Below are 27,063 nucleotides of genomic sequence, written 5' to 3' on the forward strand. Positions count from 1 at the left end.
AATAATATTACATATCACAAATCTTTAACTTTCACAAAAAAATTGTTTTCTAAAGAGAGTGTAAGATAAGTTTTTAGACCACCAAGAATTATAATAGGATATGATCCCTTATCCATAACTGAAAATATCATATTCGAGTTTGAAAATAGAAAAAATTGTGATAGCGAGCATTTTCCTTTAATTAATTTTAAACGATAAAACATTCAATGAAGATCAATTGTATATATTGGACACCAAATAAAAGAAATATAATTTTTTTCAGAAATTATTGCTGGTAAAATTTTATTTTTATATACTCCTCCTCCCATTCTAGGATTCAGTAAACTTTCCTCATCGTTTGTCAGTCTATCGTGTCTCCTCTCTTTCAATTCCACGTGCTATTCAAGAACCAAAGAGCCCCAAATTCCTCTACTATCCGCTTGCATAAAGAAACCCCAAAAGTCAAAAAAACCAAAACAATCCCAAAATCCCATCATCTCAAAAATGGGATCTTCATTCCAAAGAACGGTATCCATTTTCCTAGCTTTCTTCCTATGTTTCATCCAAATTTCTCCCATTTATTGCGAAGAAAAAGTGTCATTGACTTTGTATTACGAAAGCCTCTGTCCTTATTGTTCCAATTTCATTGTTAATTATTTACCTAAGATTTTCAAGAATGGACTCATTGATGTTGTTAATCTTAAGCTTGTTCCATGGGGCAATACTAAGCTTCAAGCAAACAACACCTTCAAATGCCAGGTTCAATCTTTTTTTCTCTCCCTATATTTCTCTTTTCAGTTCCACACAACTATAGCAGAGACAGATTTACCAGTTCTAGTTAGTGGGTTTAGATTGTTAAATTTATGCAACTTATTACTCCCATTTTATGTGTTGTTGTTGAGGTTTTTGTTTTTAAGATGAAATAGTCTTAAAATAAGGTGAATGGGAAATGGAGGTAAAATTAAATTTTTGAGTAAAATTTTAAGTTTTTCCCTCTTGACAATGAGACATTGTCCCATATTGGAAGATGAAAAGATTTTTGGTGGGTATATATATAATTGCTCTTCTTGTAGCTCTTAAAGAGTTAAGAAGAAAGCAAGCCTCGCGCCGCCGTCGTCGCTCGGCTACGGCTTCGGATTTGGATTTGGTCAAATGATTGATTGATTAATTTTTTGGACCAAATTTATTTGTTAATAGTAAATATTAACGTAAGATTATCCGCATTTGTAATGCTCTTCCCACCATGAATGTGCTTGCTCCACAAACAAGCTAATGCTTGCTCCACCATGGAGGGTGGACGATTGTTCTTCTTCAACACTGGCTGCTATATATATGTGCAACAGCTGTTGAAAAAAGATACACAACACACAATACACAAGACACAAAAAACTGAAATCGCTCAACAGATTTGGCTATACATTGCACTCCTTCCTCTCAGCATTTTCATACGATTTTCTGAGTTTCTACTCCTTCGTTCTGCATTGTTTTAACTTCAAACAAAGCAACTGTAAGTGTGATTTGCTACCGAACTTTGTGTTCGCTGAAACACTGGGGTTTAAAGTACCGCTACACCAGTGTGTGATTCGTTCTATCCTGGGAGGAAATAATTCATAACCTTGGGTACTAGGAGGGGATTAAATTCCTTGAAACACTGTGAATTCAGTGGGCTCGAATTAATTACTGTTTCATTACGATAACTTATATTTTGCAGAATTATTATTTACAAATACAGCAATATTGGCGGGACTAACAATCTTAAGGAATTTAATATTTATTTCTGTGTTTGTGTTATTCTTATTATTCTGCAAACTAAAACCTTTGTGGTTTTGTGTACTCCCGTTTTGGAGAGTAAAGCCTTCGTGACATTTTGTTGGAGATTAAAATCTACGTGATTTTTACTCCAGTTTGAAAACGTGTATTAAACGTTTGTTTGTGTCATTTTTTTACAGTAAAAAATGACGACTGAAAGCGAAAACCAAGCTGTTCCGATGGTGACTGCCAACGCATCGACAAGCCGAACACCGGCGTTGGCACCGGCAGAAAAACCCGAAATTTTTTCCGGGATTGATTTCAAGCGCTGGCAGCAGAAGATGTTCTACTACTTAACTACGTTATGTCTACAGAAGTTCATCAAGGAAGATGTTTCTGATCTGCCAGATAAAACTTCAGAAAATGAACGCTTTCTCGTAATTGAAGCGTGGAAGCATTCTGATTTTTTATGCAAGAATTATATTCTTAGCGGACTGGATGATAATCTGTATAATGTATACAGTAGCGTGGAGACGTCAAAAGAATTGTGGAATGCGCTTGAAAAGAAATATAAAACTGAAGATGCCGGGATGAAGAAATTCGTTGCCGCAAAATTTTTGGACTACAAAATGGTAGATAGCAAGTCTGTTATTACCCAAGTCCAGGAATTGCAAGTGATTATTCATGATCTACTTGCTGAAGGTCTTGTCATCAATGAAGCATTCCAAGTAGCAGCAATGATTGAGAAGTTGCCTCCGTTGTGGAAGGACTTCAAAAATTATTTGAAACACAAACGAAAGGAAATGTCCCTTGAAGATCTCATTGTTCGGTTGAGAATCGAAGAGGACAATAAAGCTACTGAAAGGAGAGGCCGTGGAAATTCAACAATAATGGGAGCAAATATTGTTGAAGAAAACAAAAAGAGAAAGAAGGCATCTGGTCCGAAATACAACCCAAGCGAGAAGCGGTTCAGTGGAAACTGCTACAACTGTGGGAAAACCGGACACAAATCTACGGAGTGTCGTGCTCCGAAGAAAGACAAGAAAATGGGTCAAGCAAACATGGTAGTAAACCATGATGATGTTGATAACTTGTGTGCCATGCTTTCTGAATGTAACTTGGTGGGAAATCCTAAATTGTGGTGGTTTGATTCAGGAGCCACTCGCCATGTTTGTGCAGTTAGAGCAGCTTTTGCTACTTATGCTCCTGCTGGACCCGGAGAGACAGTTTATATGGGAAATGCTTCAACAGCAAAAGTTGAAGGATATGGGAAGATATTTCTGAAAATGACTTCTGGCAAGGTCATAACTTTGAACAATGTCCTTCATGTTCCCGAAATGAGAAAGAATTTAGTCTCTACTGGACTTCTTGTTAAGCACGGTTTTAAGTGCGTTTTTGTGTCCAACAAGGTTGTCATAAGTAAGAATGAAATATTTGTAGGAAAAGGTTACCTCACCGAGGGCCTTTTCAATCTAAATGTAATGGTTGTGAAAAATAATAATAATATTTCAGCTTCTTCTTACTTACTTGAGTCAAATGATTTATGGCATGTACGTTTGGGTCATGTCAATTATAAAACCTTGCGGAAAATGATTAACTTGGAAGTACTGCCCAAGTTTGAATGCGAAAAATCAAAATGTCAAACATGTGTGGAATCTAAGTATGTTAAACATCCTTATAAGTCAGTTGAAAGGAATTCAAATCCTTTAGACTTAATTCACACAGATATTTGTGACATGAAGTCAATACCATCTCGCGGTGGAAAGAAGTATTTCATAACTTTTATTGACGATGGTACTCGATATTGCTATGTTTACTTACTGAATAGTAAAGATGAAGCAATAGACGCATTCAGACAATACAAAAATGAAGTTGAAACGCAACTTAACAAGAAAGTAAAAATGATAAGAAGTGATAGGGGTGGTGAATATGAATCTCCTTTTGAAGAAATATGTTTAGAATATGGAATTATTCATCAAACAACAACCCCTTACACGCCCCAATCTAATGGGATTGCGGAAAGAAAGAATCGCACATTAAAGGAGATGATGAATGCGTTGTTGATAAGTTCTGGTTTGCCACAGAACTTACGGCTAATCGAATATTAAATCGAGTGCCCCATAGCAAAACACAATCCATTCCATATGAAAAATGGAAAGGAAGGAAGCTCAACTTGAATTATTTTAAAGTGTGGGGGTGTTTGGCAAAAGTGCAAGTTCCTAAACCCAAAAGGGTAAAGATAGGACCGAAAACCGTTGATTGTGTTTTCATAGGATATGCGACAAATAGTAAAGCATATCGATTTCTGGTTCATAAATCAGAAAATCCCGACATTCATAATAATATGGTTATAGAATCAAATAATGCTGAGTTCTTTGAAAATATATATCCGTATAAAAAGGAATGTGAGTCGTTTGGTGAAGGATCTAAACGACATCGGGAAGAAACAAAAGAAAGTACATGTAATCAGTAGGATCCAAGACGTAGTAAACGTCAAAGAACGTCTACTTCATTTGGACCAGATTTTGTGACTTTCTTATTGAAAAATGATCCTCAAACATTTAAAGAAGCTATGACTTCTTCGGAATCATTATTTTGGAAAGAGGCAGTCAATAGTGAAATAGAATCCATATTAAACAACCATACATGGGAATTGGTTGATCTTCCTCCTGGAAATAAACCTTTGGGTTCTAAATGGATTTTTAAGAGAAAAATCAAAGATGATGGCACTATTGATAAATTCAAGGCAAGACTCGTAGTCAAAGGGTATAGACAACGAGAAGGTCTAGACTACTTTGATACATACTCTCCAGTTACAAGAATTACGTCCATACGGATGTTAGTAGCATTAGCTGCAGTGTATGGTCTTGAAATTCATCAAATGGATGTTAAGACGGCCTTCTTAAATGGAGAGTTGGAGGAAAAAATTTACATGGAACAACCTGAAGGGTTTGTGGTTCCAGGTAAAGAAAAGAAGGTATGTAGACTTGTTAAGTCTCTTTACGGACTAAAACAAGCACCCAAACAATGGCATGCGAAATTTGACCAATCAATGTTGTCAAATGGTTTTAAGATAAATGAATGTGATAAATGTGTGTACATTAAAAATGTTCCAAATCACATAGTCATTGTTTGCCTATATGTGGATGATATGCTGATAATGAGTAATGACATTGCCAACATAAATGCTACTAAGCGTATGCTCAATAGCAAGTTTGATATGAAAGACTTGGGAGTTGCTGATTTAATTCTGGGAATTAAGATCCATAAGACTCCTCAAGGTCTGGCATTGTCACAATCTCATTATATTAAGACAGTACTTGAAAATTTCAAGCACTTGGGCTTTAAAGTTGCAAAGACTCCAATTGACGTGAATCTTGCATTAGCAAAGAATAAAGGTCAAAGCATATCACAATTGGATTATGCTCGTGTGTTGGGATGCTTAATGTATATCATGAATTGTACACGACCAGATATAGCTTGTGCTATAAGTAAACTGAGTCGATATACGAGCAATCCAGGCCAATCTCATTGGATGGCAATGAAACGAGTTTTGAGATATTTAGAACATACCCAGAACTTTGACTTGCACTACAATAAATTCCCTGCGGTGATTAAGGGATACTGTGATGCAAATTGGATCACCGGTTCAACTGATTCTAAGTCCACGAGTGGATATGTATTCACTATTGGTGGAGGAGCGGTATCTTGGAAGTCGTCCAAACAAACATGTATTGCTCGCTCTACAATGGAGGCTGAATTCATAGCCTTAGATAAAGCCGGTGAAGAAGCTGAATGGCTCCGGAATTTCTTGGAAGACATTCCATTTTGGCCCAAACCGTTGGCACCAATATGCATACATTGTGATAGTCAAGCGGCAATTGGAAGGGCTGGGAGCGTTATGTATAACGGTAAATCTCGTCATATACGACGAAGACATAAAACCGTTAGGCAATTACTCTCTAGAGGAATTATCACGATTGACTATGTAAAGTCAAGTGATAATGTGTCGGATCCACTTACAAAAGGCCTAACTAGAGAAGTAGTTGAGAAATCATCAAGGGGAATGGGGCTATGGCCGAGAACAAGTCATTGTGGCGGTAACTCTACCTAGAAGACTGGAGATCCCAAGATCTAGGTTCAAGGAGATCAAACAAAGTCATTAATGACGGTTCAACATTGTCAAATAAAATTTTAGTCCGTTCTCGTGATGAGACAATGTTCAGTACCAAGGATAAAACATTAAGGCTTTTTAATGATTTCTAAATTTGATACGGGGTATATCAAATAGTGTATCTACAGGATGACACGTTTAGGAATCACCTATGTAAGTGTGAAGTGTTGGCCGCTTCAAGGAGAACTTTGTGAGGCCAGTTCTCTACGCACTTATGAAACCAGGCGGTGTTCATGGCTAAAACGAACACAACAATGAGAACCAAAGACGGTTAAGGGTTGATTGTGTGACTTATGGTTGTCTAGGTATACACCAAAGATCGACGGTTCAAAGATATCAAATCTACCGATTGACCGAGTATATTCGACATAAGTTTACTACGGAAAGTTCAAAGGGAAACCTACTTATCCAGATGCGATTAATCCTTGCTTGTAAATCACACAGTTTTTCCATGCATACTTCCGTGATATAGCCATTCCCCATTCATGTGGGGGATTGTTGAGGTTTTTGTTTTTAAGATGAAATAGTCTTAAAATAAAGGTGAATGGGAAATGGAGGGAAAATGTAATTTTTGAGTAAAATTTTAAGTTTCCCCTCTTGACAATGAGACATTGTCCCATATTGGAAGTGAAAGACATTTTTGGTGGGTATATATATAATTGCTTTTCTTGTAGCTCTTAAAGAGTTAAGAAGAAAGCAAGCCTCGCGCCGTCGTCGTCGTCGCTCGCTCGGCTCGGCTTCGGCTACGGCTTCGGCTTCGGATTTGGATTTGGATTTGGTCAAATGATCGATTGATTGATTAATTTTTTGGACCAAATTTATTTGTTAATAGTAAATATTAACGTAAGATTATCCGCATTTGTAACGGATATTTTCCAATCCGTGTATTAACCACAAGGCAGCCGCCTAATGCTTTTCCCACCATGAATGTGCTTGCTCCACAAACAAGCTAATGCTTGCTCCACCATGGAGGGTGGACGATTGTTCTTCTTCAACACTGGCTGCTATATATATGTGCAGCAGCTGTTGAAGAAAGACACACAACACACAATACACAAGACACAAACTGAAATCGCTCAACAGATTTGGCTATACATTGCACTCCTTCCTCTCAGTATTTCCATACGATTTTCTGAGTATCTACTCCTTCGTTCTGCATTGTTTTAACTTCAAACAAAGCAACTGTAAGTGTGATTTGCTACCGAACTTTGTGTTCGCTGAAACACTGGGGTTTGAAGTACCGCTACACCAGTGTGTGATTCGTTCTATCCTGGGAGGAAATAATCCATTACCTTGGGTACTAGGAGGGGATTAAATTCCTTAACGAAACACTGTGAATTCAGTGGGCTCGAATTAATTACTGTTTCATTACGATAACTTATATTTTGCAGAATTATTATTTACAAATACAGCAATATTGGCGGGACTAACAGTTGTTTGACTAGGCTCAAAGTTTGATAAAGTTTTTCTTTTTTTGAAACTTGTTTTACAGTATAAAACATGAAGTTTATAGTTAAATTATTTTCTAAATATAGAAAACATGAAGAGTATGACAGTGAATTGGGACTAGAGGTGGCAATTTGAGCCCAAACTCATTTGACCCGCCCAACCCACCCAACCATGGACTGGTCGTTGACTCTCCATTTGTTGAACTCAGCTCATCTTGACCTAACCCATTTCAGCCCATCTAAAGTTGGCCTTATTTTTAGTCCATTGATCCATGAGTAACATTGCTAAAATATTTATGATATTTTTTTGTTTGATATGTTATATATGACCATAACAAAAGAAAAAAGTCTTATTTAATAATTAAACAATTTAAAAGAAAACAATACACATTAATTAAAGCTTGGTGAGAGTTGGGCGGATGGGCTATGGCCCAATTTTTAGTCCAACTTGATCCAACACATCTCAGCCAAGTTACTTTTGGGCGGGTCATATTGACTCAACCCATTTTGACCTGTCCAAAATCAGCCCAACCCACTCATTTGACACCCCTAATTGGGACATAGGGAGTAGTGCTTTTGCATGTGTAGTTGTGTATTATCGTTGAACAAAAAGCAATGAGGTCAGCTGACCTCGTTGAAAAGGGCTAAATCTAGCAGATCCATAATTTAAATTTGTAGGTTCTGAGTCAAGAGTGTGGCTTCCCAAATGTATATCTATAACTCAATCTTTACTTGTTTTTATGCACATATGTATAAGGTTTGATCCCGAAACATTGGGGTCTGCCTAACCTGCGAACCCATTGTTATATATGTATGTGCATAGTATGAAGCATACTTAGAGATTTATGAAACTCTTTTTGTCATGGTTGCAGCATGGTAAAGCTGAATGTTTTCTGGACACTGTGGAGGCGTGTGCAATTGATGCCTGGCCAGATTTGGTAAGCTACTGATCAAAATTGTACCTTCTGGTCATTTGTATTTTTCTGAGCAATTCACACATAGTTCAGCTATCAAAAAATGATTTTGTGATTTTACTATCATAGTGGGTGTGGCTATGTCCACTTTAGTGCAAGAAAGGTAGTTTGTTGACTTTACTGTTATACGGGATTTGGGGCTTAAAGCCAAATTTTAATAAAACTTTACTCGAAAGTTTCAAGCTCATACGCTGCAAAACAATAAGCTTCACTTTTAGTCTTTGAATCCGCACTAACTTCTACTAATTTCAATAAAGGCTTATTTGTGGAGTTTAAAATCTTATTGCTTTATACTTTCAATATGGCTTTCTCAACATGTTTGCGATGATGATTTAAGTGTTAGACTAAGTACACTATCTTTTCAAATTTTCCATCGCTTAGTATAGAAGGAGAAAAGAGTGAATATATACGTTGTACTACTCCAAGGAATGACATAGCTTTTGAACAAGATAGACATGTCATAACGTACGAAATTTAGATTATAACAACCACATGATGTATAAAATGCTCTAGAATTTATATCGAGTAGTCTTCTTTGTACTTCCTTGGTGTTTTTCCTTCATACTAGATTTCCAAAAAATGTTCTCCTATACTCGAAAGGCTATTCTTATTTCCGAAAGTAATACCCAGCCATCAGAATCATCATTAAAACAAAATTTTCTTTTTCTTTTTTTATATAAATATTGTATTTTTCATCAAAAGTACTCAATGTTTAAAGAAAAATTAATTCATTACTAGTAAAAAATGGGGCCTTCATTATTTTGGGGCCTAAGGCCTTTGCTTTAGCTGCCTTATGCTAAAGCCGGCCCTACTTAAACTACGTTATAGAGACTTGATAAATGGCAAGTAGCTGGTTACTTCTATATCTCACTAACGAGGCTATTCTAAATCATAATTTCATTTTTATTGGATATTTGATGCAGAATGAACATTTTCCTTTCATTTACTGCGTGGAAAGTCTGGTCTACCATAAGAATTATACCCAATGGGAAACATGTTTTGAAAAGCTGAATTTGAAGGCAGAGCTTGTTAAAGATTGTGTTGGCAGTGGGCAAGGGAAAGAGGTTAGTTCTTTTGAATTGATTTAAAGCTAATCCTGTTCTTTCTGTTTCTCTCTCTTTTGTTTTTTGGGTGTTATTGTGAATTTTTTTGGTAAGTTGGTATTATTTCTGAGTTACACTGCTCTAAAGATTTCACTTTGGGTTTAACAATTCTAAATCTATTTGAAAGTTTAGATTTCACAACATAATGTGCAAAAGAAAAAAAGAACTTTGGTTTCTATTTTTTCTGCTATATGCTTAATTATAGATGCTGAGCATATGAATATGAAAAAGAGATTCTTCTTCGATCGACTAGCTAGCTTTGAGAGGAGGACAAGCAGCATTATGCATCTATCTAAATAGAAGTAATTGAATTTTAAAGTGTTTCTTCACAAATATAAGGTTCAGCAGACAGTAATAAAAAAGAAAGAAAAGAAAGCAAAGTATTACTACGTGTTATGTCTTAATAGTTATAGCTCCACCCTTTTGCATATAGCTCCTCTTTCTCTCTCTTGGATATGCCCTTCAATGTGTTGGAAAAATAGTGCACAGAAATAATACAATGGTAAATTACAAGAATAATAACGGACATTGGAATGCGGTAATCGACGAGAATAAAAAGAAAAAAAAGAACACCAATATTTTAATGTGGAAAATTTTTCTCAATAAGGAAAAAAATCACGGACCGTGAGGAGCAAATAATATCCCACTCCGAATCTGAAAGGGAAAAGAAAAAGGGAAATGGAAGGAGAAAGATTCAGGCATATTCACAGAATACTACAACAACAACAAACCCAGTAAGTTCCCACAAGTGAGGTATGGGGAGAGTTGTGTGTACGCAGACCTTACCCCTACCCTAGGAGGGCAGAGATGTTGTTTCCGACAGACTCCCGGCTAAAGACAAGATGAAAAGAAGCAATGGCAACAAGTGGTAACAACAACAAGATATTAAGAAAATAGAAGCGAATGAATGCAATCAAACAATAGGTTTAATGCTACCATTCTGAGAAAGAAAAAGAGAAACGCTCGACTGCCTACTAAACTTCCACCCTAATTCTCGGCCTCTACATCCTCCTATCATGGGTCATGTACTCGGTAAGCTCCAGCTACGCCATATCCTGCCTAATCACCTTTCCCAATACTTCTTTGGCCTACCTCTATCCCTCCTCATACCCACCGAGGTAACCTCTCGCAAATCCTAACTGAATCATCTGTGCTTCTCCTCTTCACATGCCCGAACCATCTCAGTCTCGCCTCCCGCATCTTATCCTCCACGGGAGCCACTCCCACCTTTTCCCGAATAACTTCATTCCTAATCTTATTTAACTTGGTATGCCCGGACATCCATCTCAACATCCTTATTTCAGCTACTTTCATCTTCTGAACATGAGAGTTTATGACAGGCCAACACTCCGCCCCATATATGAGGCATATACACAAAATAAATGCAAAAAAAAGAAAAAAACAGTGAATAATAGCAAAACCATGAATTTTGTTCATATTCATTATTGTGGAGCACCAAATAATTGCTGATAAATCTAAAATATGTTTTCTAGAGAGTGTAATACCAAGGAGTTTTACGCTTGGTAGCCTCGAGTAAATACTCAAGAGACCACTGTACACTTTAAAGAAACAATTGTCCTTTGATTTACTCACCTCACTGTAGTACTGCTCGCACTCTCTATTTTGCCTCACAAACTATTTTTCTTCACTTGTGGAATTACACCGAGTATGTTGTTGTTATTGTTATCTTTTGGATTGAATGATCAAAATAGGAATGAAGCACCCATTTTATATGCCAAAAGGAACTTGGCCTCCAAGGATATATTAAACAATAAAAGAAAAGGAAAAATTACTTGAGAATGGGATGAACCTGAAAAATCTCCCCATACAGGCCTATTTACTTGAATGAGATTACAACGTACTTCTAGTTGGAGTGGATCGAAGCTCTTTGCACAACTCAAAGTCGTCTATTGGTACCTCCTCCATCAAGAGGACTTCTATTGCTGACTATAGTGGTATCAAGAGACAAATTTGAGTTGTGCAAAGAACTTGTTGGGATGCGCTCCAACTAAAGGTTTGTTGTTACCTCCTTTAGTTGAATGGGTCTTGGGGAGGGGGGGGGGGGTCTGGGGGGTCCATTCCATTCTCAAGTTGGCAATAGACATGTTCAAATTTTTCATATGTGCTGGAGGCCAATTCTTGTTAAAGTTGGCATAGGCGTTTGAGTTTCTGTGGAGATTTTTTTTCCTTTTCTGTCGTTTAATTTTTCCTTGGAGGAATAGAGTGCTTCATCCATTTTGATCATCCAATCAAGAACGAGTAAGTCTCAGACAAGGCGTGAGAGAATTAGTCTGTGAGTAAAAATAGTGTGTGTGTGAACGGTGTGATAGTGAAGTGTATAAATCAAAAGACTGTTGTTTCTTCTGATTGTTAGTGGTTTGTTGAGTGTTTCGACCGAGGCTACCAAGTGTAAAATCCCTTACTACAGTGATATTATTTGCTTCTCTTAGGCCGTGAATTTTCCCTGGGGCTTTCCACGTTAAAATCTTGATGCCCTTGTTTCTCTTTTTATTCTTGTATAAAGTATCTCAGTGTCAATTGTTATTCTTGTAATCACCATGAATATTTTTTCCGTGTGCTATTTTCCCCCACATTTCATACAACAAAGTTTTGGAGACTAAGCCAGCTTTGGTCAGCAATTATATTAGACTTCTGGCTGTTGGCGAGTTTGTGAGTTTATTAAGGCTTCTCTATTCATTATGAACAGATTGACAGAAGAAAGTAACTTTCTTCAGGATGAGTTTCTGTTCCTTTGTGACAACGCACAGTAACATTTAAAGAGATTTGGAGCCCGTTCTCCATCTTTTTTTTTCCCATCGTCAGATTTCTTTATAGAATCATTCTTATTTCTCTGTTTCTCATAAAGCAAATGCATGGATGTCGTTCCTCACACCTTTCACACATTGCATTATAAGTTTTCACTTAAGAGTTGAGTAAGAGGGATTAAGGTACCTTTTGCCTTCTTTGTGTCCGTAAAATGATTATCTGCTTCTCTGTCCTGAAGTTCATTGTTAGTTCCTATATGCTCCTGTAGTTTAGGTTATCCAGGTAGCTTACGATATAAAATTTAGGTAACAAGTTCTTTGGGATAGGAGATTTCTTGCTGTGCTGAGACCGTAAAGGATTTAAGTTTTTGAGATTAATGAAATTATCTAGAATAACTTGAAAGCTAGTCCTCGGCATTCATCTGTTTGGCGTGAAATCCAACAACAAAAGAATCATTAGCTTTGGAGCTTATTGGAAACGAACTTGATTTGTAATGAACTTTGATGGAACAGATTTTATTTGGTATGATGTTTTGCTCGTATTGTAGTATTCTTATATATGTTCTGTGAATTAATGTTACTTAAATCTTATTTGCAGCTCGAACTGCGCTATGCAGCTGAGACAAATGCCCTTCAACCTCCTCATAAATATGTGCCGTGGGTGGTTGTTGATGGCCAACCGCTTTATGATGTCAGTTTCCTTTTACTCTACAATTCAGAACTTGCATTTTGCATTATGTAGCGCTATAGTCCTTTCCTAGCAGCTTTTCAGATTATATTTTTGTCTTCTTTCCCGCATGCCCACCAACAACACACACACACACACGCACACACATTCCCCCAACTCCCACCCGCCCCGGCATTGCCTGGATAAAGATTTCATAACTATAAGAAAGTTGCCAGCAAATTCACTATAAGGAGCAGACTTTCAGCCTTCTGAGTTGATTCAGAGCTTTTTACTTCTGAAATTGCCTTCTGCTCTCAACAGTTCATCAATAGTCTTTTCTATATCTATCTGCTTTCTGAGTTTTGTTTTGAATGGTTTATAACTAACGTAAAATGACCTCTACACCCGGGGGAGGGGGAGGGGGAGGATGGAAGTTTAGTAGGTGATGGCCGTGATCAAGAAGTATGTAAAGCTCAGAAACCACCGGTTACGGTGCTGTATGAAAATTATCCTCTATGACGATATATTTCCTCGTTGCAGGAGTACATGGACTTCATGAGCTACATCTGCAAAGCTTACAAAGGAGCTCCAGTGCCAGGTTGCAGCTCAACTGTCAATGTCATTAAAATGGGAAGGAAATTTACTCCTTTCTGTTTAATGCATACTGCCACTTCCAAGTTATCAACTATAGGTTCAGCTATTACATCATGGATGAACCGCGTTAATCTGGCTGCGTCTGCGTAATCCACAGGCTGCTCTATCGCGCTGAGTATAATATAGAGCTCCTTGATGCTGGTTCATTTTATTAAATGATGAAATACTGTAGTTGGTTAATGCATTTGTAAAATACTTATCACGATGGATTATAATGAAGGTGCTCAGTCCTCTAATCAGCGGTTTATAAGTAATGTTGTAATATGAGAATTTGGTTTAATTTGGGATGTGGGAATAGAAAGTATGGATTTTTATTAAGTTGTCTACATGAAAGCAGCCATGTCTCTCTAAGCTTGCATTTATTAACAGAGGCATGTAGTCTAAAAAGGGCAGTCACACAAAGCATCCTGCATTCATGCAGGGTCCGGGGAAGGACCGCATGCACCACAAAGGCTAATTTTGAAGTCTGAATCAAGAAAATTATTTGGATGGTATTATGATAAGAGTACCTCAGTGACATGACTGCAGCTGCTAATGAAACACCAGAAACAGAATTGAAATTGGGCAGCTGTGATAGAAAGAAATGGATTGCACCAAATATGCAAATCCAATAGGATTGCCTTATTGTGGTGCAATTGAGGAGTGAGGCTACCCTAAATCTAAGACTAAACTAAAACCATGTATTTTTTGCATTCCGCAATATGAAGAGTATATTCTGACATACAAGAGTATATATTTGTTTAAGATATTCTCTTACAAGGAATTGCAATTGTTGCACATGATATAATGTGATGAAACAACTTATTAAGCAGATAAATAAAGAGGAATAAATATTTAGTAACAAAAACTTTGTTACTGAATGTTCCATTGGGACAAATGGAATATTTATTATTATTATTATTATCTGGAGAATCAAACTTGATTTCCTAGCTTGTAGCTACAAATGAACATTATTAATGTTAGGGGTGATCACATTGATAATAGATCTTGGATTAGCTTTTAGATAAACTATAATTCACGTGGACTTTTTTTTATTCGTATACAAGACAGCTAATTGTCACATTATTCCAATAGAAAAAGTCCCATGCAATTATTAAAATTAGAGTTTTAAACTCCAATTCCTTCCCAGAAAGTCAAAAGCCAAAATGAGATCTTCTTTCCAAAGAAGTGTATCCATTTTCCTTGCTTTCTTTCTATGCTTCACCCAAATTTCTCCCATTTCTTGCGAGCAGAAAGTGTCTTTGACTTTGTATTACGAAACTCTCTGTCCTGGTTGTTCAAATTTCATTGTTAATTATTTACCTAAGATTTTCAAGAATGGACTCATTGATGTTGTTGATCTTAAACTTGTTCCATGGGGCAATACTAAGATCCAACCCAATAACACCTTCAAATGCCAGGTCATCCAAGAATCTTCTCTCTTTCTTTTTATGTTTCTATATTTATGAGTTAGAGTTGCTAGCTTGTTATATTTATATATTTTATATTTATTTTTTTGCATATTTATAATGGTCGAGAAAAAGTAGACAATGGTTCTATCTATTTTTGCGCTATTCTTTCGCCCATTTAAAGTTAGAAGAATTAACCTTAAAAGTTGTTCATCCAACTAAGAACAACCGACGAATGTTTAATCCATGTATAATAGTGTATAATTAGCATATAATCTATGTATACTAGCTAGAAAAATAAATAGTAAACCCGGCCAACTATTGTGTAAATATCCCTTTAAGTTATGTTGTGATACTTGTATAAAAGCATAGTATCAAGCTCTTTATGGATTCAACATTTAAAGTTCTTAGCATTGAACTCATTGTATTTTTATAGTTATGAGTTCATATCTACTATGTGTTGCAATTTTGCTATATTTTTACACATAAATCTATGTTTTGTGTCGAAAGTACTACTTTCATCCGCAACGCTGCATCCGCCTCTGGTCAAATTTTGTTGAACAAAAAAAATGAGTGCAGTTGAATACGTTAAGGAGGGCTAGATCTGTTTCTGGGCTATAGTTTGGTTAATTTAAGTTATATTGTGGTTCTTATATGTGTGTATGCATAGTATAAGCACACTTAGAAATTTATGAAATTTTCTTTGTGATGGTTGCAGCATGGTCCAGCTGAATGTTTTTTGGACACTTTAGAGGCTTGTGCAATTGATGCCTGGCCAGATTTGGTAAGCTACTAATCGAAATTGTACTTTCTGGTCATTTTGTATTTTCTGAGTGATTCACACATAGTTCAGTTTTCATAAAATGATTTTCCAGTAGTTACTTAAACGCGAAAAATTAGTTTTAATGACCTTACTGTTGTAGTGGACAAAGTTAATCAAGCTTAAAAACATCACAGTTTGATTAAAGATATATGTTTACTTCTAAATCATAATTTCATTTTCATTGGATATTTGATGCAGAATGAACATTTTCCTTTCATTTACTGTGTGGAAAGTTTGGTCTACCATAAGAATTATACCCAGTGGGAAACATGTTTTGAAAAACTGAATTTGAAGGCAAAGCTTGTTAAAGATTGTGTCGGCGGTGGGCGAGGGAAAGAGGTTAGTTCTCTTGGTTGATTTAACGCTAATCCTGTGTTTCTCTTTCTTTTTTTCGAGCATTTCATATGAAAAAAGAAAAATTTCTTCAATCAACATGTTCATTTCTTAAAAGGATTATTGGCTTCTCTGCCCTATAGTTCATTGTTGAGGTCTTATCTGCTCCTGTTGTTTTGTCAAAATCTGATCTAAATGGCCGGTTAATGACATAAAATTTAGGTAACGAATTCTTTGGGCTAGGACTAGGAGATGTGGCAGCTTGTTTTGAATTTGTTATTGTAACCCTATTCTTATGACTCATGAGAGTAACATAAAGTTGGGGGTTGAATCAAATTAGTGAAGTAGTTCAAGAGAAAAATGCTAAGTATTCAGTGGTACAACTACTTCAGAAATTTCTTTAGAGGACAAAGTTCAGTCACCATAGCATTGAACTCATTGTATTTTTATGCTTATCCGAAACGAATTAATCTGGCAATTTGTCTTCAATTGGCATCTTAGGTTGTTCAATTGGCACCTTAGGTTGTTCTTCACTTTGGCTATGTTTCGTTGCTGTAACCTTTGCGTAGCTTTGTTTATCAGAACTCGCAGCTAATTCACCTTTAGATTGTACGTTTGCACTCAGTTCTAGCTTCTTAGCAGTACCACTTGCAAATCCCAAGCTCAGTGACTGAATTTGGGTTGCAATTGGAGTAAATACTCGTTGTTCATTTCTCTGTCCAAGGGTTTCAGCAATAACCTAGCACTCACTGTAACGAGCAGTTGTTTGAAAGGTCTCCCCCGTCTAACCATGCCTATCACACGGACGACGCTTGTTAGCTTAAGAGAGAGAGTCGACAACAACTTTATTTAGTTAACGTGTTGCTTTCTTTATCAGTGTTATTATTGTTTGTTCTCAGAAGTTTCTGAACCTTCACTTTGCTCCACCCTCTTGTATATGCTTCCTTCCCATTTTCTTCATGCAAAGATATTTGGATGCTAAGCCAGCACTTTGCGAATCATTTGGATAAGTTTTTAGATGTAACTATGTAAATGGTATGATGCAACTCTTGGATTTTGTTGACTTGTTGTGTTTTTCTTAAGAGTCAAGTCTTTGTACAGTTTTGCATCCTCAAGCTTTCGGTTTTCTGTAAGTTGATTAAGGCGTCTCTACTCAGTAATGGAGCGTTAGGAACAAATAAACAGAAGGAAGTACCTTTCTGTTCGATTTGGAGGTTGAAGTGAACTTGATTTGTAAACAACTTTGATGGAACAAATTTTATTTGGTCTGATATATCATTTCGTATAGTAATATCTTATGTTGTGTGAATTAATGTTACTTGATCTTATGTGCAGCTCGAATTACGCTATGCGGCTGAGACAAATGCCCTTCAACCTCCTCATAAATATGTACCATGGGTTGTTGTTGATGGCCAACCACTTTATGATGTCAGTTTCTTTTTGCTCTATATTTTCTGAACTTGCACTTTGCATTCTCTAGTGTTATATTCCCATTCGTTCTGGCAGTTTGTCAAAATATGTTTTTGAGTTCTTTCCCGCATGCACACTGACAACAACCTCCTCCCCCGGCTCCCGGCCCCGGCATTTCCCTGGAAAACTAATAAGAAAGTTGCCTGTAAATTCACTTTAAGAAGGAGCAGACTTCAGCCTCGGGGTTGATTTAGAGCTCTTTTAACTCTAAAATTGCCTTTTGCTCTCAATAGTTCCTCAAAAGTCTTCTCTATTTTTGGTAAAGTTGCTGCAATGTGACCAGGAGGTCATGGGTTCGAGCCGTGGAAACAGCCTCTTATAGAAATGCAGGGTAAGGCTACGTACCATAGACCCTTGTGGTCCGGCCCTTCCCCGGGCTCCGCGCATAGTGAGAGCTTAGTGCACCGAGCTGCCCTTACAATTTGTAACTATTGTATGAAAATTCTCCTTCTATGACAATAAATTTCATTGTTGCAGGACTACAGGGACTTCATAAGCTACATCTGCAAGGCTTATAAAGGAACTTCTCCGATCCCCGGTTGCAGCTCATCTGTCAATGTGATTAAAATGGGAAAGAAAATCAGTCCTTTCTGTTTAAAACAAGCAGCCATCTCCAAGTTATCAACTATAAGTTCAACATTTACTTCATCGGTGAATCGCGTTAAGCTGGCTGCATCTGCATAATCCACAGGCCGCTCTATCGTGTTGCTGCATATAATATACCAAGTTCTTTGATGCTGGTTCTTTTTATGAAATGCATTTGTAAAATATTTATCATGATGGATGATAATGAGGGTGCTCAGTTCTCTAATCAGCTGTTTATAGGAAATGTTGCAATATGAGAGTTTGGTTTAATTTCGGATGTGGAAATAGAAAGTAAGGATTTTTATAAGTGGTCTACATGAAAATAGCCATGTCGCTGAGTCTGCATTTTAGCAACTATAAGAGGCAAATTCAACTATAGTTTAATCTTTTTCTTTTGCGTATATGTAAATAGTTCAAGCTGAAAACGATGGATTCAATAGAAGGGTAGAACTAACACAAAAAATCGGCTCTCATGATTTTTGGTATTTTTAAATAAATGAAACAGTAGTTAATCCAAGGATATCATTGAACCATTCTTTACGGTATTTTACAGATATCTGCGATTAAAATGCTCTCATGATTTTTGTGTTGTTATACTTTATTTGCCTATCAGTTCACTATAAGTTGCACTAAACAATTTAAAACACGTGGTTCCAAAAGCAACAAATACTTGAAACAACTTGAGAGCCTCACATGCCTTCAATACTAACCAATTAGTTGAGAAATCTAAACATGAGCAAAAGGAAACATTTCTGTCACGCCCCAAAACCGGGAAGCGCGACCGGCGTTCAACCGAGTGAACCCGGCCGAGCAAGCCTATTAGATTTCCTTCTACCTAAACTCATCCATGAATGAAAATAATACATATTTTCAATAATTAGACAAAAGGTGTTCATGTCTACAATATCAATTCATTACCAATAGTTTCATCATTTTTAAAGTCTCAAATGGACAAGTAATACAACCACAACATAATATAGTTTGGCTTTTCCAGGACCAATACACAACCCAAACTATGTCTACGGAGCCTCTAATAGATACAAAAGAGTACTATGATAAAGTCGGCAACAAGGCCCCGGCTATGCCTCAAACACAATACACGAGGAACAAAAGATACATAACCCCGAAATGAAGTGGGGCTCACCAAGTCTGCTGGGAAGAGAGTATACCGCTATCACTGTTAAGTGTCCCCTACTGTGGAACCACCTGCATCCATTGAAGATGCAACGCCCCCGGCAAAAGGGACGTTAATACATATGGAATAGTACTAGTATGAATGACAAAATACTCTCTCAATAGAATAATGAATAATACAAACAAGAATATCATAATATCAATAGAAGCCTTAAACAACATCAAACCTCAATTTAGGATCAAGACAATGTTCAAATTAATTTTCATATCTCACGTTGGGAGATTTTTAGTAACGATATACCATTTTTCACAATACCATTATTCACAATACCAATACCACTGTACTCTCACCACGAAGTCCGATCACGACCCGATCGGCTAGGCTATCTCATTAGAGACATCAACCACAATTATTCTCAATATCAATACCACCATCTTTAACACGAAGTCCGATCACAACACGATCGGCTAGGCTATCCATTTGGGACATCAACCACAATCACCATTTCAATTACAATTTCCAACACAAATCACCACCATGTGTGCGGCATAATGTCCGATCACGACCCGATTGGCTAGGCTGTCTTATTCGAGACATCAACTTTTTATATCAATCATAGCATTTCATACTTCTTTCACCTCTTTTCATTTCATTGGCACTAATGGTCATAATTATAAATTATTATTGGCACGTTGGCCGTATTTAGTATTTCATGCTCACATTTTCACTTTCCAACATCAACATCATTATTACCAACAACAACAATTCAAATCAAGGTGTGTAGTACACCTGTGAGCAATTAAGAGTCTAAGGCACATGGAAATTCTTCACAAAATTTGGCATAATAGCCTTCGTTTGAATTTGACTTGAAGTCGAATATTTTTAGTGCACAACCCATATTTTTAACACATCCTCAATTGATAACATAATATAAATAAAGCAATTGGGATACTTATGGAACATATATCTTTCAACCCAATCTTACTCGGAATAGCCAATTTTATAAAGAACCACTTGTGACTTACATAAATTACATGAATGTCGTGGGATTCAATTCTAAGAGAAGGGTTTAGCTAACATACCTCAATTGAGCTTCCTTAAACTCTAAAATATTCTAAAATTCTTAGCAACTTCAATCTATTGTAAAAATATAACAAATTAAACCAAAATTAGGAAGATAATCATGGTTCTAGCTCATTTGAACATTTTATCAAACAGTAAGTGTGCATTAAGGTTTCAAGGTCCTTTTATGGAGGATTCCTTCATCCCACAACTCATTCTTTACCATGCTTAGTTCAACAATCTTCCTAAACCCCTTGATATCACATGCATGTAAAATAAACAACTCTCATGCCCAAATATTATCTTGCTAATTACCCATTTTTAGATAATTTCAAAATTAGGGGTTAAGGTGTAAATTCTTACCTTTAAGATGAAGACCTTGTGGGTTTTCCTTGTTAATCTTCCAAGATTTGAACAAGACTTGATGAATAATTAGCCTAGGGTTTCCTCTCTCTCTAAAACACTCCCTTATCTTTAAAACATCATATTTTAGCTCAAAAATGGCCCAAAGCGTGTATTTAACGAAGTAAGGTCGGGTAGTAGGCTCTGGAACAGGTTCTACGATCGCATAATCGATATGCGGACCGCATATCGGCCGCATAATTGGTGTCCAAAACTGGCCAAAAATCTGTCTGGGACTGCGGTCACTATGTGGCCCGCGGACCTGTTCTGCAGTCACATAGTCGACCGCAGAATTGCATCCAAACTGACTCTCCCCTGCCTCACTTCTACGGCCATTATGTGATCTGTGTAGTGATTTTGCGGTCGCATAATGGACCGCAGAAACGCATTTTTCTTGCCAAAAATTTTCCTTTATCCCTCAGTGCATTATTCAACCCAAAAATTCCGAGCAAGAATTTCTATAATCCTCAACACGTAAAACCTATTTGGCACCACGAAACATTATTTTCTTTTGCAAAATTTTACGGGGCTTTACACTTAAGTGCTTCGAAATTTTCCGGGGTGTTACAATTTCTTAACTATTATGATTTGAAAGGGCATTTATTTCTTGTTTCTTGGTAAATTTACCATATCTCTCTGTTGAGTATAGTGGGCCCCAACTATTTATTAGTTAGTAGTAATTAGTTATAACTACTAAAAGTTAGTTAGTTAATTTTGTATAAATACAGCAGTTAGTTGATAGTGTTGTACAACTATTCATTCCTCTTCTTCGTTAGCTAATAACAAAGATTGCCTTTCTGTCATTTATTCTTCTTCTAGAATCTTCAAGTTTTGCCACGGCTGAAGCTCCTTAACATAGTATCAGAGCCCGGTGCTCGATCTCCTTAAGCTCAGCTGTGAGAGAACTTAAATAATCCAACTGTATCGAAGCATCAACCTTTCATCGATTTGATCGAGCTATTTTACAACACATAAATCTCTCTATTCAACCTAGGGTTTGGGATTTTTTTTTTATTTTTTGGTTGAATCGCAGTCAGATCGTGTCTAAATTTGTGTGCATTTGATTAAATTGTGAAGATATCTGGTAAAGCATTTGCTACTATGAGAATGTCGATCAATGAAGAGGTAGTTGGTTCTCATGTTACTGCTTCAATGTCTACAGAACTTATCGACCACAATAATTTTCTCTACATTCATCCTTCCAATACTCAAGGTTCTGTTATCATCTCTATTTAGCTTCAAGGTTCAGAAAACTATTCTATTTGGAGTAGATCTATGAAAATCGTATTGCATGGTAAAAATAAATTAGGCTTTGTCCTAGGCACTTATAGAAAAAACAGATATGATACTAGTTTGTATGAACTGTGAGATAGATGCAATGCTATTGTACTTGCTTGGATAATGAACACAGTTTCACCAAGTTTAATTAGTTCAGTGATCTATGTTTCCGATGCATACACAGTGTGAGAGGATCTTAAGGAAAGATTTGATAAAGATAATGCATCTAGGGCTTGCTATTTGCACAAGAAAATTGCCTCATTAACTCAAGGCATATCCTCTGTGTCTGTGTATTACACTAAACTGAGAGAGTTTGGGACGAGTATGAAACTTTAACTCCACCACCTACTTGTGGTTGTGCTGAATCAAGGAAACATGTAGAATACTATCAGATACAGAAATTGTATCAATTCCTCACAGGGCTAAATAAATCCTATGAGAATGCAAAGAATCGGGTCCTCATGACTCGACCCTTGCCTAATCTGAACCAAGCTTATGCTATGATAATTAATGTGGAGAGTTAGAGAATTAATGGAAAAGTTGTATATGTTGAGAGTATTGAAGCTGTTATGATGGGCAATAAGGTGTATACTGGAGGTTATAATGGTGGAGGACAGACTAACAGTAACTCTAATGGAGGTTATACATGAGGTTACAATGGTGGAGGACAGACTAATACTAATTCTAATGGAGGTTATAGACCTAGAAACTCATTTGGTAAAGGGGCAGTTTGGTGTGATTACTGCAAATATAAGGGTCACACTAGAGAGAACTGTTTTAAGCTTCATGGTTATCCTTCTGACTTCAAAACCAAGAGAAAATTAGGGGCACAAAATGCTTAGGCTAATAGTGTGACAAGTTCTGGTATTCTAACTTCAGAGTCACAAGGTCAAGGACATCAGACACCAACTTCTCCAGCTCACTTATTTACTAGGAACAGCAGATTCTGCATTTGCTGAACAAGGACAAGGAGGCTGAACTTGTTGCCAATGTTGTCACTGCAGGGACAACAAGTAGTATACATGCATGTATGACAAGCTTGATGCATAGTAACTGGATTATAGACACAGGAGCAACAAACCATATGGTTCATAGTTTGCACCTGCTAGAGAAGTATGATGAAATACCAGAAAATGTTAGGAGTAAAGTCCATTTACCAACTGGAGAACATGTGTCTATTATTCATAATAGTATTTGTTCTTTTTTCAAGGATAAAAAAGTTCAGAACATTCTCCACATTCTAGAGTTTAAATATAATCTCATCTCAGTGTCCAAACTCACAAAGGAGTTGCAATGTCTAGCAGCATTTTACCCTAATTTCGGTATTTTTCAAGAACTCTCAAGTGGGAAGGTGTTGGGGATTGGTAAGGAAGAGCTAGGTCTATACATTCTCAAGGCAGATGACATAGCAATACTCAATCACCAAGGCACTCATTCCTATTTAATTGTACATACCATTCCAGGTGACACCAATAAATGTAGCAATCTAGAAAACAATAAGACTTGTGATGTATCTTCTTTGTGGCATCAAAGATTAGGTCATGCTCCATTAAAGGTCTTGAGATCTGTAAATGCTTTACATAGTATGTAGCTGAAGGAACATCATTGTACTGTATGTCCTATAGCCAAGCAATCTAGACTACCTTTTCATACTAGCTCTTCTTGCTCTAAATATATCTTTGATATTGTGCATGGTGATGTCTGGGGACCCTATAGGGTGCCTACGTATGATGGCAAAAGATATTTTTTGACCTTAGTAGATGATTATTCCAAATATACCTAGTTGTTTCTATTACATTCTAAATTAGATATTGTTGAGGTGATTAAAAACTTTATAGGAATAGCCTCAACACAGTTTGATAACAGACTCAAATGCCTAAGAACAGACAATGACATAGAGTTTTTTAATGACTAGATGAAAACCTTGTTGAAGACTTAAGGTATAGTACATCAAAGTTCTTGTACATATACCCCTAAATAGAATGGGGTCGTTGAGAAAAAGCACAAGTCTATTCTAGACATGGTTAGAGCACTCAGATTTCAAGCCTTCTTTCCCCTCAAATTCTGGGGAGAATGTGTCTCTACTGCAGTCTACCTTCTAAACCGATTACCTACTGTATTACTACAAGGAAAATCTCCCTTTGAGAAGTTTTTCCAAAGAAGTCCTTCATTACAACATCTGAGAGTATTTGGCAGACTTTGTTATGCTACTACTATGACGAAAGGGGATAAGTTTTGCCCCAGAGCAATTCCAGCTGTTCACATGGGGTAATCCTCCTCTCAAAAGGGCTATATCCTCTATGATTTGTGCTCTAAAAAGTTCTTTGTTAGCAGGGACACTGTATTCAAAGAAGAAGTGTTCCCCTTCAAACATATGTCTTCTGGTGCTTCTCCCTTATTTCTTGTATTGGAGTTTGTAGAACAACCTACACAACCAACTGCTTCCTCTAATGATTCTTCTTCTGTTGATGTTGATTTCCTTGCAACCTCTTCTAGCCAAAACTATACTGATGCAGCTGAGACCTCATCTCCTTCTATCTCAGTTTCTCAAGATCATGGTCAGTCTAATCTATCCTCACCAATTTCTCCCCATGCCTTAGCTTGTGAACCATCTGCTCCTTCCATAGCACTCAGGAAGTCCTCTAGGACCACCAAGCCACCTGTGTGGCTAGCAGATTATGTTGTTCCGCCAAAGAAGTCTGCATATTCAATGTCAAACTATGTGGCTTATGATCGGTTGTTCTCTGCTTATAAAGCTTCCCTTGCTGCATTCTCTGCTATTGTGGAACCCACATCCTTCTTAGAAGCCAGTAGGGATCCCAAGTGGGTTGAGGCTATGCAAGATGAAATCACAGCTCTTGAAGAAAATAACACATGGTCTATTGTTTCTCTTCCTCCTGGCAAGGTTCCTATAGGTTGCAAGTGGGTGTTTAAAGTTAAATACAAGTCATCTGGTGAAGTGGACAAATATAAGGCCAGGCTGGTGGCAAAGGGTTATAGTCAACAAGAAGGGCTGGACTACATATAAACATTCTCTCCTGTAGCCAAAAGGATTACTGCGGGGGCTGTAGTTGTATTAGTTCCTGCTTTAGGATGGCATGTGTTCCAAATAGATGTTCACAATGCTTTTCTTCAAGGAGATCTTCTTGAAGAGGTATATATGCATGTTCCTGATGGCTTTTCAAGCCAGGGGGGGTGTCAGCATATGTGCAGATTGCATAAGTCACTTTATGGATTAAATCATACACCTAGGCAGTGGAACCTGAAGCTAACTGAAGCTCTTATAGATATGGGATTTGCTCAAAGTCACTATGACTATTCTTTATTTACTCAGAAGATGAATTTAGAGTTAGTAGTCATTCTAGTCCATGTGGATGATCTTCTAGTAACTGGAAGTAGTCTAAGATTTATCAAACAAGTTATAAAGGATTTGTAGGAAAGGTTCAAGATGAAAGATCTTGGTGAACTTAAATACTTTCTAAGGATTGAGTTCTCTAGATCTCAGGAATGAATAGTTATGTGCCAAAGGAAGTATGCTCTAGAACTAGTTTCTGAACTAGGACTAGCAGGTGCAAATCCAACAGCAACACCTCTGAAATTCAATCACAAGCTCAGATCCATTGAGTTTGACAAGCAAATATTAGATGTTAGATCTACAGTTGATAAGGAACTTGAAGACAAGGGAGGCTATCAGAGACTAGTTGGAAGGTTGTTGTATTTAACCATGACAAGGCCTGACATTGCCTTTGTGGTTCAAGTGCTCAGTTAGTATATGCATGTACCTAAGGTGTCTCACATGGAAGTTGCCCAAAGAGTGGTGAGGTATATCAAAACTGCTCCTGGACTTGGACTGTTTATGCCTGCAAAAGTAAGCAAGTCTTTGTCTGCATACTGTGATTCTGATTGGGGAGCTTGTGTAGAGTCAAGGATTTCAGTGACAGGCTATGCAGTGAAATTTGGTGAAGCACCGATATCATGGAAGTCAAAAAAATAGGGAACTGTATCTTGGAGCTCTGTTGAAACTAAATTTCGAAGTATGGCCTCTACTGTAGCAGAAGTAGTGTGGATAACATGACTTTTTAAGGAATTAGGAACTGAACTAGTATAGCCTATACAGCTGCATTGTGATAGCAAGGCTGCTATACAAATTGCATCTCATCCTATCTTTCATGAACGAACCAAACACATTGACATTGATTGTCATTTTGTGAGAGAAAATCTTGTTCAAGGTATGATTAGAACTCAACGCATCATAACAACTGAGCAACAAGAAGATCTGTTGCCTAAGAGTCTATGCAAGCCACAACATAAATATCTATTAGGCAAACTGGGAATGAAAGATGTATTTCATACCTCAGCTTGAGAGGGAGTGTTAAGTATAGTGGCCCCCAACTATTTATTAGTTAGTAGTAATTAGTTATAACTACTAAAAGTTAATTAGTTAATTTTATATAAATACAGTAATTAGTTGATAGTGTTGTACAACTATTCATTCCTTTTCTTCGTTGGCTAATAACAAAGATTGCCTTTTTCTCATTTCTTCTTCTTCTAGAATCTTCAAGTTCTGCCATGGCTGAAGCTCCTTAACTCCTTTGAACGTACTTGTTTCAAAATGTGGATATAGACAACAATAACAACAACAACAACAACCCATTGTAATCCCACAAGTGGGGTCTGGGGAGGGTAGTGAGTACACAAACATTACCTCTACCCCGAGGAATAGAGAGGTTATTTCTGAAAGACCCCCAGCTCAAGAAGACGAATAGAGACAATAAATCAGTACCTTCAACAGAAATCATAAAAATAGTAATAGCAATATAAGGACCAAAAAATAGATAAAAATAATAACAGTAACAAGTAAATAAGGTCTCGTATGATGAAAAACTAAAGAATAGTGTGGATACAATATTAACCACTAGCAGTCTAAGATAAAACCCTATCAGACTAGTCTTGCACCCAGAACGAAGTACAAAAATGCTCAATTACCTCCTAACCTACAACCCTAATGCTCGACCGCCACACCTTCCTATCAAGGGACATATCCTCGAAAATCTGAAGTCACGTTATGTCCTGC

General features: G+C 37.0%; 2 protein-coding genes across 2 annotated transcripts; both read left to right on the forward strand.

The window, feature by feature from the left end:
• Positions 1-323: 323 nt before the first annotated feature.
• On the forward strand, positions 324-13,831 carry LOC107793859 (gamma-interferon-responsive lysosomal thiol protein). Its single transcript, XM_016616305.2, has 5 exons — positions 324-738; positions 8,223-8,288; positions 9,248-9,388; positions 12,791-12,883; positions 13,400-13,831. The coding sequence occupies exons 1-5, from the start codon at positions 484-486 to the stop codon at positions 13,601-13,603; spliced, it is 759 nt and encodes a 252-aa protein (XP_016471791.2). The 5' UTR covers positions 324-483; the 3' UTR covers positions 13,604-13,831.
• Positions 13,832-14,589: 758 nt separating this feature from the next.
• LOC107793858 (gamma-interferon-responsive lysosomal thiol protein-like) lies at positions 14,590-18,488 on the forward strand. The gene is made up of 5 exons (XM_016616304.2): positions 14,590-14,913; positions 15,620-15,685; positions 15,923-16,063; positions 17,393-17,485; positions 18,005-18,488. Exons 1-5 carry the CDS (start codon positions 14,659-14,661, stop codon positions 18,209-18,211), a joined length of 762 nt encoding a protein of 253 aa, XP_016471790.2. The 5' UTR covers positions 14,590-14,658; the 3' UTR covers positions 18,212-18,488.
• The last annotated feature ends 8,575 nt before the right edge of the window (positions 18,489-27,063 follow it).

Source organism: Nicotiana tabacum, chromosome 17 (genome assembly GCF_000715075.1).
Source record: "Nicotiana tabacum cultivar K326 chromosome 17, ASM71507v2, whole genome shotgun sequence".
Lineage (NCBI taxonomy): Eukaryota > Viridiplantae > Streptophyta > Magnoliopsida > Solanales > Solanaceae > Nicotiana > Nicotiana tabacum.

Bases quoted from the DNA above. Each gene is read 5' to 3' on its own strand.
- LOC107793859 (XM_016616305.2), top strand. From the start codon at position 484: ATGGGATCTTCATTCCAAAGAACGGTATCCATTTTCCTAGCTTTCTTC. The intron at 8,289-9,247 runs GTAAGCTACTGA...TATTTGATGCAG, and splicing joins TTGATGCCTGGCCAGATTTG to AATGAACATTTTCCTTTCAT. The intron at 12,884-13,399 runs GTCAGTTTCCTT...TCCTCGTTGCAG, and splicing joins ATGGCCAACCGCTTTATGAT to GAGTACATGGACTTCATGAG.
- LOC107793858 (XM_016616304.2), top strand. From the start codon at position 14,659: ATGAGATCTTCTTTCCAAAGAAGTGTATCCATTTTCCTTGCTTTCTTT. The intron at 14,914-15,619 runs GTCATCCAAGAA...TGATGGTTGCAG, and splicing joins ATAACACCTTCAAATGCCAG to CATGGTCCAGCTGAATGTTT. The intron at 15,686-15,922 runs GTAAGCTACTAA...TATTTGATGCAG, and splicing joins TTGATGCCTGGCCAGATTTG to AATGAACATTTTCCTTTCAT.